Here is a 12,430-nt window from a genome sequence, read left to right on the forward strand (position 1 = left end):
AAGAAATTGTTTGGGAAAGAAATAGCAACTGAGTAGTTAAGTTATTGAATAGCTCTGTTATACCCGATTGGAAATTCCATGTAGCAAATATAGTTCTCCAGTGAAATCAATTTTATATAAAAAATCCATATACCTAGCAGACTACATGGCTTTGTAAAAGAATTAGTCATTTTTCATTTTCTGAGGTATTTAGTTATTAAACTAGAACAACAGTTCTAATAACAAGTTGCACCATCTTCTCCAGTGATAAATGTTCATTCTTATTAGTTCTTTTCAAGTTCCATCCCCTTAAGATCTATCATTTTGCGTTTCCTGCTTTCTACCTCTTACCATGAAACTGAACAATCAAAGACAAACATTTTTGTTTCTCTGCTGTGGTGGGCACAGAACCTTTAACTTTGATAGATAGTGTCACAGCTGCAGCTAGACTAGCCTACAGGGAGAAGAAGTATGCCTGCATTCAGTGTTTGTCATCCTGCTTTACTTAGATAACTGTCACAGAAGTAGATACTCTTACAAATAATCCAAGTGCACTACAAAACTGAGCGACAAAATGAAACCTGAGCATGGATATTTACTTTCAAGTTCATTGCTGTATCTTGAGTGATCACAAATAGACTAGAGCTATTTGTACTGCTAGCTATATCCTTAATTGCCCAAAGGGGGTCAGAAAATGGTGTTTATGTCCTATTTTCATGATCAGAGCTCCTGAGCTATCACTAACAGTTGGAGTTATGGTAGTAGTGTGCATTATGGCTGACTGCTTGCTGTATGAGAGGTCTGTGGCCACAAACTTTAACAGAGTACCCAGGGCATGCTCTACTCCAGTGTTTTGTACAGATTTCCTGTAAAAAGCCAGGAATGTCCTTGTTAGTGAGAACAATGCCAGTGTACAGTAAATATGTATCCTCGCAGATAAGTAGATTAGATATCATTTACTTCGTAGGTTCATAGATAAATACTAGGTAAACTGCCTTTGTGGGCCATTTTAAGCCTAGTCAATTGCACCATGTGGGGATCAAACCCTCCACCTTGTGTCTGTAAGGAAAATATCTTAGCCATTAGGCCAACTTAAAGCAAGCTACAGTGCCAGACATAGTGGGCATTCCAGAGAAATAATAGACTATACAGAGCTCTTGTAAAGCCTGACAACATACACACAGGGCCTTTCCACCCCAGAAATGTTGATTATTTCTCCCTATAATGCCTTCACTGGAGGGCATTATTCCACTTATGTAACAAGGCTATCTGTTAAATTGTTTCACAGTTTTATGTTTCTCATTTATATATGTTTTATATTTTTCATGTAAACTACTTTCTTCCCCTAATGTTTCAAATTTGCAGCAGCATATGTTACAAGAAGTATTGTACATTCAAAATATAAGATATATATTTAATATCCAGATGTGTGCACACACACATACGCAGAGGCACTGACAGACTAACACAGATATACACAAACACATGCAGGTCTCCATGTGCATGCAAGCACACACAAATGTGCCCAACAATTACAGATACTTTCTTGATTAAAACATACCTCAAATGCCTCATTGTACTCAAATTAATGAAAAAAAGTAAATAAATACACTGCAAGGCACTGCAAACCCCCATGTCTCTCAAATGTCCCTGTTTTTGCCTAATATTTTTGGTCTGTCCCTAAAAAATGTTTGATTTTCTGGTAAGTCACTGAGGTTTACTGTGATTCAATAAAGCCAGACATTATGGTTCCATATTTCCTATTGTTCATATAATGCATGTTGTTGAAAAGCCTCTCCCCATGTTTCCTTTTTACGTGATATGGATCTTATCTACAAATTAGATAAGATCCATATCACATAAAAAGGAAACATGGGGAGAGGCTTTTCATCAACATGCATTATATGAAGATCTTATCTACAAATTTGCCTCACAGCAAGAGGTTCTCCGGTTCGATTCTCGGCTGGGGTGCCTTCTGTGCGGAGTCTGCATGTCTTCCCTGTGGTCATGTGGGTTTCCTCAGTGTGCTCTGGTTTCCTCCCACATCCCAAAGACATGCAGTAGGTGGATTGGACACTCTAAGTTGGCCCTAGGTGTGAGTGTGTGCATGTGTGTGCCTTCTGTGGAAGGTTGGGTGCCGGGCCAGCAACTCAACACTGTAAAACTCCACTGCCAATTATGAGCGGACAGGTGATCTGCTGTGGTGACCCCTAACCGGGAAAAAGCCAAAAGAAGAAGAAGGATCTTATCTACAAATTATTTTTAAAAAATGTTCCTGACAGAGTTCTTGAGTAAAGAAGGTGTGAGGTATGCTCCCTAGCCAAACCTCTCTCTGTACGTCTTTCTCTCTCAACACACACACAAACACACCCTCTCCCTGCTGCAGTGCAGCTTAATATGCTGCTATGAAGCATTGGACTTAATACTGGGTGATAATATGTTAACACCCTGTTGGGGAATATTTATGCTGCAATGGAGTATTGATGGACCCTTGACCCATTATCTAAAGACAAGTGGACACCATCCTTCACAGCACATGCCAGCGTTATAACCTTTGTTGATCTGCAATTGGACAATATTGTATATGATTAAGAGGTTTGCTCAAGCAATCGCATTGGAGTTCCTGCTGCTATAGATGATTCCATCTTTACTTGGAAAAAAGTAGAATCCCTCTAAAATTACATCAATGTTTATCCCAATAACTTAATTCCATGGAACTCTCCAACCTGGATCTTATGAAATAGTTCAGTCACATCACTAGAATGTGGCTTACATTAACTGTGAAAAACATCCTCATTACACTGACCCTGAGCTGGTCTACCATTACTCCATAAAAGAGTACTTCAAATTTCCCAGTAACTTTCTCATACCTTATAAATGACCGTTAATGCTGTAAAAGTATTACAAGCTACTGGCAATAGCACAATGAAAGCAAGCTTCCTTTCCACCATATCTAAAGCCAAGTTATATCCCTCACTCTTTTAAACTTCTTTCTCTTTTTATCAACTCTTACTGTAAATACAGAATAGATGGCAAACGTTCCATTCTTTCCTGAGCCATGTGGCTTAAATGAAGCTTTTGTTAAACGACTTGCTGCGCTATTGTTTAGTAACTTAAATAAGTCAGTACTACTAGGCAAGGCCTATTTTCAGATGAGAACAGAGGTACTACTCATACTGACGAGGTGAAATGTGGAGAGGAGACCAAGAAAATTCCCACACATATTTAGGGTAAGTCCCATGGAGTCTTTTCTACAAATGTGAGCGGCCATTACCTGAGGCCGATGGCACCTTGGCTTAACATCTCTTCTAAAATATGGCACCTCAGGAGTGCTGTGAGCCAACCCCAGCTCCTCTATGTTGCATTATACTGTCAGTAATGAAAAATTAATCTAAGCACCTGGTGTAGAGATAGAAATCCCAACTTTCTGCTCTTTTCAGCATCTAAGGAGCATGTGCTACCTGCCGAGCCATTGAAATTGATAATGTATATTTATTGTGTTTTGCATTCAAATTTTAGATATCTGATTCAGGACTGGTCTTAGGCCAGTTGAATCTATTTGGCCCAGCAGGGCCCCAGCCCTTCAGGGGTTCCTCCACTAGGTTATGTATGACAAGCCATTATACCTCATGTTGTCCAGACACCAGCCTTAGAGACACAAGAACAAAGTACAGACCTACTGTTAGTGTTTCTCTTATTGTAGTTACAAGCCTCGTTAGTGGAACAAGCAAAACTTCTTATTATGCATTACAATAGTATCTAGTCCTGTATTGGTAACTACAGGCTCATGCCCCTTGTTTGGTTCAGTGTCAGCTGCTCACATTCCCATAGAAATCAGTTGCTGTTCTGAGTGCTCAACAAGAGTTTTCAACCCCAAACTGTGACTCACCTCATTTACCATCTCAGAAGATAAGACCAGGCTTAACTTGAAAACTGATAGAGAAGTGAAATTTTTATTTTGTTTCACTTACTGACATGGGGGTTTGACTGGTTGTTAACAAATGCAGTTACAAGAAATAACTGTGGAATAGTCACTCAGACTGCCTGAAAACAATCAGTTTAAGCTTAAAAGATAGATAGATAAGTGTGATGTGAGGTAACTTTTGATCACTAAGACACATGACAGGATGTTACCAATTCAACAGTAAGGCAGAAGAATGCTCGTGGCATGCATATATAGAAGAAAAACAGTACAAGAGGAGTAAAACAGGAAGTGTGTGTGGGCAGAGATGGACAGAAAATAAAATGATTCAGTGGTTGAAAACAGAAAAAAACTAACACCAACAGTCTGACTCATATATGTACTACAGGATTATGACAGTATCAGTTACTTACAAAGTAGGAGGGTAAACAGAAACTTAAATTTAGAAAATAATTGGACTGGACTGGGAAGGTGTTTTAAAGGGAAGTGTATTATAGAAAGCTGAACAAGCTAACCAATTTTGCATGTTCTCCCTACATCAATATAGGATTTGTAACGCATTCTGACTTTGTCCCACCTGTCAAAGCATGATGCTTGGTCACTATTCTAAATTGTCCCCACATGTAGTCTTTACTGTTTGTCCTTGTGATCTGGGATACGTCTGAAAAAGGTCTGCATGTACAGTATCAGTCCACTCATCAAATTTAAAAAATAACTAAATAAATAAAAAAACAAGCTTTCATAAATAGCTACATTTGGGGTGATATGTGACTAATGCCATTTTAAGGAGATGTCTGGGATTATCACTGTTATTGCTGTGCATTCTGAGGAGGTTGAACAGTTTACGGTGCTATGTGGAAACACCGACTGTTACAAGGTACGACTGCCTACAAATCAATAAGCGCAGTACCACGGACTCAGTTGTCAAGTCCTTTGAGGTATCAAAGGATATTTTGCATAGGCTTAAGACCCACTGACTGATAAGCCAAAAACTTTTATCAGATTTCAAGCTTCAAAATGAGCACACCTCGTAGTAGCATGGTCAGAATGATATTTTCTGCAGCACCTCCTTAAAATGCTGGAATCTACTTAGATGTTATTTCTATTTATTTATTTGTTTGTTTTTTAACCAAGCTAGAGAGAGCACTGATCCCTGTAAACTATTTGCATATTTGCAGATTCAATAAGCCAGAATAAAACCAAAGAAGCAAATTTTAATCAAATCATTGCAACAGTAGTAAGACCGAGCCTGCTGAGAGGTATATCAGGATAATGTATACCATAAATACGTGTAAGTAGTGATAAAGAATTCACTCTGAAAAATAAGAAGAGCATCTGCAGACTGACTAACATCATATCATATAATGTTTCTACAGGGAAGACAACATACCAAGAGTAACGTATTATAGTATGTACAATTGCTGGGCAAGGGTTTGCGAAGGAGAGTAAGAAATGAGTCAAATAAGGAAAGTAAAAGGGAGGCAGAAAAAAGAAAATGGGAAGAAACCAGGGGGAAAGTGTGCAGCTGTCTTCCATCCAGGTATAGGAGATCTGAGTAGTACTACAGGAGTTTGAGAATACGTTTACTGGTAAGCCAGTGTGCACCTACTTGATGAAGCAACGTGTAGACACAAAACCACAGTGGCCAATCAAAATGGCCCCGTATACTGTCCCTGAGCTGGCTAAGCATATCCAGAGAGAGAAACTTCAGGAGATGCTAAATCTGGGAGTAATTCAGCAGTTCAGACATATTTTGTCATAGGACATGTTAAAACAGAAGTAAACAACCAAATGTTTCATTTTAATTCACTACAACACATATTCCTGCTACTTGATCAGAACTATTCTTAAGTTCTGGAAGCCAGCAAGTGGGGGGTGGGTTGGAGTGGTAGATGGAGGCAACAGCTGAGAGGCCCCCACCACAATGGTCCAGATTGGTCCTGTAACTGGTAAGGCCAGCCCTGATTTGATTTACATCTGTGATCACACTTATTATAAACATTTTACAAAGACAGTGTCAGCACTGATGATGACAGTTGTGCCAAACGTAATTGGCAGGCCATATAACAAGTCTCTGCCTTCTTGGTTCACATCATTACACCATACCTCTCAACTGTCCAGAATTGCACCTCATATTTTTGGTCTGCTTTTCATAAAATCTGTGATTTTCTGGAAGATCATTGAGGACTGAAATCAATAAATAATCACATGCACTTGAGTTTTAGATTTTATATCCTCAAAACAAAATGCATGCTAACATAAAACCTGTTATTTTAGCAACTTTTTAAGTTTATAAGAGCAATATTCAAAATCCATACCTCTTTTTGGACATCTGCCCCCCGTCCCCATTATTTTAAGCTTGTCCAGATTTCTTGTAATAAGAGATTGTGAAGCATGCATTACACTTGAAGAAAATACTACTTTTACAACTGATACAATGACAATGTCTGGACAATGGCTGATAAGAAGGAAGAGCAAAACTTGTCTCATCACTACTTAAGAGTATTCATTAGACTATAAGAGTCTCATCTACACTTCCTTCCTGGAGTTCAGCGTTTCACATCTGAAACATGCCTGGACTCACTATGGCACATTGCAAAAGCCCAAAATGTTCAGGTAATGCACTGTATCAAATTCTAATACAATGTGAATAGCTTTGGCTGATGGCTATATTTATCACGTTTTATGCAATAAGATATAATAATAAGTCTTGGTGAGTGAAAAATGAAGCAATTTGCAATCTCTTACACACCGAAAAGGAATAATTAGCCCACAGTTATGTATATGCATGCTTTATTTCTCAACTATCCAGTTCAAGAACAGTGTGTGTGTGTGTGTGTGTGTCACAGTAAACCATTTAGGTCTTCTGGAATTCTGTGTAATCATTCTAGTTTAAGTTTTTTATTCTACTCATTTTAACTAATTTTACTTGTGATGTGAGCTTCACTGTTTTAACATTAACTTTCTTTTTTTATTTTCTTAAGCAGTAATGGTCCTAGTACAACATTTTATTTCATTATATGCTTCCTTTGCACATATGTGAAAGATTAAAATAGGGGAAGGTACATCTCACAGCTATTGTACATGGTTTGGGATTTTATTTTCCAGGCTATGGGGCATTCTGACATATTCTGTACAAATGCAACCACTTTGTCTACAGTATGTTTTAATGCTTTGATTTTTTTTTTTTTTTGCAAATCATCATCTTTCCTGTCCATAACTGCATCTTTCTTACTTATTTTTATAGCAAATGAAGCAAAAACAATATCCAAAAGTAGGCTGAGGCAACTGTAAAAAGTATAAAAACAATTTAATAAAACTGGTAAGCGTTTTCACGGTTAACCCGCTTCTTCAGTCCATAAACAACCAACACATAAAATCAACTATATTTAAATGAACAAAATCCAAACTACACAAATCAAAAAAGAACTAATAAAAAGCTAATGAAACAAGGGTCTGCTCCTGAGAACTGGCTTTAAGGAAACATGATCATTAAGGCCAGGGGCAGAGTTAGCCTTAAAGTCAATAATCCATTGTAACTCAGTACATTCAGTCCTGTTACTTATGTCACACTCCCTAATATCAATCTTGGAAAGACCTAGAACCAGGAATTTAAAAGTATGTTCAACCCCTTTATCTAAGATGTGCTTAACTAATGCACTAGTAGGCTTTTGGTTCATGATGTTATTACAATGTTCTAAGATCCTGACTAAGTGTGCGATTGGTTTTTCCTATATAGAAGCCTGCGCATTCCCTACACTGTGCTAAATAAACTAAATTACTAGATTTACAGTCTGCATAAAGGTTAAAATAAATAGGCTTCCCTGACCTGGGATGTACAATAAACAATGTACTCCAAATACAGTTACAAGCCTTACAGGTACAGCAAGGGAAGGTACCTAATCATTCTGATCTAGGACTGTCCTCACTAACCAGTTGTTTATAGCAAACATGTTGTTTCAAAGTCCTATTATTTTTAAAAACAAATTTGGGCAATGAACTTAGTGTGTCCCTAAGTTCATGGTTGGTCATAATAATGGGCCAGTTCCTTCTTATAACATCACAATCTAAATTTGTGTCACTCGAATACATTAAAGAAATCCTAGGTACAGTGTTGTGATGAGTAGTATCAGTTCGCTGAACTACATTACTCATATCTCAAAAGTAGGGCTTCGCTGCAGATTGCCTAGTGCGGCTCACAGCTTCGATGGTAGCATTAATTTCAGATAGAGAATAACCCCTAGCAATAAAGTCACCTAAGTGAACCTAGTGCTTTTACTAACATCTCTTCACTATGACTTGACCCTTCAGTACATTCCTGGGCACATGTCAGGGATGCATACTGGTCTTGTGCAGCAGATTATTCTTCTTGCATGGCTTCCTATAAATACTAATATGTAATCATCCTAACATGCCTTTATGTACAGTAAGATAAAGAAAATTGATGCTATCATAAGAATTGTAAACTGAATCTAAGAAAGGTTGGTGAATCATGAAGAAAAGTAACAAACTCCATTAACTGTTGATGCGTCCCTTCCCAAATAAGAAATACATCATCAACATAACTTTTATAATAACTAACATGTGTATTAAAGGTGTCAGTCACAAACAACTTCTCAAGCTCCCATTGGGCTAAAACTATATTAGCATAAGAGTTCACAAAGGCTGTGCCCATCGCAACTCCAGTCATTTGTAAATAATAGTTGCCATTAAAGGTGAAAACATTATTTTCCAGAATGAGTTCTAACAAAAAGACCCCTGATTGTTATAACATACATGGCTGATACAGCAGTTAACTTTCCATCTTCTCCCAACACAGAGTGGGCTACAGTGACAGTCTCCTGCCAGGTTGTTTAATAAGTAGAGCTTAAACATTTGGACCTTTGCTTGGTGCAGGACTCAAACTCACAATGATTTTTTTTTTTAGTTTATTAGTGTACCAATTTATTAAATAATTATATAGATTTGAAGTATCCCAAAGCTTAAGTAGCTTTATCCTATGTTTGGCTTCCCTGTCCCACATGACTATCAAGCCCCTTTCCATTGATTGGTCCATTTATTCATCCTTCTATCCAATCATCAGAAGATTCCCAATGACAAAGACAAGAGCCAGAGGGCCATAACCTGTCACTCTGTAAGGGATCATTTTTTGTTTTGCTCAGATAACCTTCCCTCTTTTGGCTGACATATGCAAAACAATGACTTCTGTTGTGATCCTCAGTGTAGCTGCACTTTCTCAAACCTGTGATACTCTCTTCTTGCATAAGCATATCTAAGACTGCCAGCTCCAGTAGTAGGATCAGACCAACTCCCTTCCCTCAGGAAGAGTATGCTGCTGTTAGCTACTTACTATCACCCAGCCTCTCCACCCCCAGGAGGCTCTTGGGCAGCTAACTGAATATACTTTAGCTAGGGTCATGATTCATGGCTTTGTTCCTCTGCACAACAAAGCAAATGTGTTTTCAGAACTTAAATATTGATGAATAAGATATGGATGTTTGTTATACTGAACTTTTATTAGGAAATCTTCTCAAAACAGATGTCTTTGTAGCTCTCATCTCTGCTCTGTAAAATACATTTGCTAATCTTCACTGGAAGTTAGAAAGTGTATATTTCTTTAGGAATTTATCTCATTTTAAAAACAGCATAATTACATAGTGGTAGCTCTGTAGTTGCTGTTCTTTACAATGACTTCAGCTTATGCAGTCCTCCTCTGGCCATTGAGACATACCCCTCCTGGCCAGATAGTTGACCTGTTTATTCCTCTGGGTGAGAGCCCTACAAGTCATTCATTCCCTGTGGATGATGGGCGAGTATACCAGAAGTGGGGCCATCATCTACTAGTTTTAGTCAAACTTCTCATTAGCATCCAAGAGTTCAGCATGCAATATCAATTCATGATGCATGTTTACACCTCCACATGTAATATAATCCCCCGCCCACTTTAGGACAAGTAATTCTATGAGATCCCTGGTCTCCACTATAGATTCTACCATGGAGAGTGTTCCTCAAGCACATATTTCCCGGAACCCCAAAAAAGAAGTCAGCAGGTTACACCTCATCATTCCTTTCCTCCCTTCTGTCACTCCAACAGGTGCTTGAGCTGTTAAACTATGGTCACCTGGTTCATAGTCAGGGCTTTATACATTTATGCTAAAGGAACTAAATGAGTGTTAGATTGTTTAGACAAAATCGACTGACTGAATGTACTTCACTGAAACTTCTTAACTTCAAATATATTCTATATTTCTACAAAATGTTATTGATCTTGGGGGTAGATATAACAATTGGTGAAAGGAATACATAAAAAAGAACGTGAACAGTTTTTGAAAAGCACACATTGGTTTACCTTTTAATTCAAATTGGCTGTCTTTATTCATTTAACCACATGTTGTTATAGGAAAGTCTCTCTCACTCAGGGTAAAAATTGACGACTTTCCCTACATTTTAAGTTTGCAGCATACTTCTCCTATGGCAATACGCTATGCCAATGCTAGTCTACCATCCATGAGCAGCATTTTACAAAGTCTTAACCTTCTCTCCTCTTCCCCTTAACATGCCCTTGTTGGATATTCTGAAGCAAGTTTTTTCAGTACTCTCCTTAACTGCCTTACATTACCATTGGACATACTCTAGCTGACAGGTATGGTTATAACCTGATCCTGTTATGACCAAAACAGTTCTGCACTGTCCTCACCATGATTTCCTCAAACTATCCTTGCCTTGCCCAGTGTAAACCTTCCCCTCCCCTCTTTTCATACATGCACCCACTGGCACTATCACATATTCCAAAGTGTAGATACCTCTAACTGCACTTTTCTCCAAATTCCTGACACTGTGGCAGATCACTATCCACACTATTTGATTACATATGATTTCCACAAAAGGGTCTTCACATGGAACATGCACAGAGAATTAGGTAGGTTGTAGATTCAAAGCTTTACAAGTACAGTTGATATTATGCAGTCATTCATGGGTTTACACTTCACTTCTATGTATCATAGCTATTACATTTATAATTTGGTAGCTTAGATTAGTGAAGCTTTATTCCATAAAAGTGAACAACCCCACAATATATGTAAGAAACTGGTGAACTTAGTTCGCATGTTTTTCAAACACCCACACACATGCATTCAATGTCCCTTTCCACATATGAACTTCCCTCACTCTATCAATATGCATAATGCAAGTGCCATCAGGTGGACCATTCCTCATGTCTCTTCCCACTGACTTATCCTTTCACATATTGTAGGGTCCCTTTTCAGAACAGCTAATCAACTTTATAAACTTGGACTCCCTCCTGATTTGTCTACTTTCATTCCACACTCTCCACTCATTTTTCACTGCCATCTCCCAGTCCGCGTTCTCCAGCATCTAAGTATGGCCAAAAAGCAAAATGTCACTGGTTTTCTTTTATTACTCCTGATATAAATATTGAGTAATAATGGCTAAATGTAGATATTATGAAATCTTTTTGGAAAGTAAAAGTGCTCATCCCAATTTAAGGACATGAATATGCTTCAGCTTAAAGAATTAAACACGTTTTCTTTGTGCTTTTTTCAAATGTGTTTTAGTACCGCTGACTAAACGATCTTAGACTGCAGAAAGATACTAAAATCATCATAACTGGACTCCTTGTAATAATCAAGCCTGGGTTCATTTTCCTACTGTAGAAGGAAGTTTTTTTCACTAAAGCACCCAGTGTCATGATTTCTATATAGGCAAAATTATCAATGCCTTAAACCAGAGGATTTACCAAGATTTATATAGCCAACAACACTCTGATAAACAAGAGTGCTCTTGCTAGGCTTTGATAAGTTTGTGTCTTTGGTCCTAGAGCAAGTTACAGCTGATGTTTACTCTGGTGATTGAAAGAATACTTTGCTACAATCGGGAGATCCTTCGGCAGTTGAGGCTAGATGCCACTATGGCACCAGGGATCAATGACAATATATCTATATTAAGTGAATTGAAAAGAAGAGTTAAAAAATTGTAGATGTTATTTACATAGTTAGTATATTTTTTATGTTTATACAATCTTTTATATCCCTTAGGCTTTATTTGTTGGAAAATCATCAATGGCTGTTTAAGCCATCCGCTGTATTTCTGATTAACTACTTTGTGAATGATTAATGCTTGGAGTTGTGTCCATCATGTGAATCTTATTTGATTTTAAAATTTGTATAGGTTGGTTCTGATGATATCTAGTTATATAGTAGATGAAAGCACTTAGTCTATTTTTATGATTTTACTATAATTAAAAGTTTTTGAGTTCACAAGCGGACGTTGCTGGTATTCCTTTTTTAATTTCCTAATAACTATTACTTTTTCTGTACAGTCAATATTAATTTCAAAGGCATCTTTTTTTATCACAGTAATGATTGTTAACTATACAAGCAATACATACATCTGCTAAATTGCTCACCTGTTGATGTTATTGTTTGCCTTACAACAGATTATATTGCTATGGTCACTGGTAACTTTCAGTCCACCTTCCTATGGAAGCACTAAATATCCTGCCTGGGGAAT

The 12,430-nt window shown here is 37.7% G+C and overlaps 1 protein-coding gene across 1 annotated transcript in view; it reads left to right on the forward strand.

Annotated features, from left to right (window-relative positions):
• The window catches only part of SLC6A14 (solute carrier family 6 member 14), a 357,534-nt gene that overhangs the window by 283,742 nt on the left and 61,362 nt on the right, over positions 1-12,430 (forward strand). The window contains exon 13 of the mRNA XM_044057456.1: positions 12,357-12,430. This exon is cut by the window's right edge and continues 94 nt beyond it. Coding sequence (XP_043913391.1) covers positions 12,357-12,430 — 74 coding nt within the window. The remainder of the gene's footprint in view (positions 1-12,356) is intronic.

This window comes from Protopterus annectens, chromosome 15.part0 (genome assembly GCF_019279795.1).
Source record: "Protopterus annectens isolate FY-2018-M chromosome 15.part0, PAN1.0, whole genome shotgun sequence".
Lineage (NCBI taxonomy): Eukaryota > Metazoa > Chordata > Ceratodontiformes > Protopteridae > Protopterus > Protopterus annectens.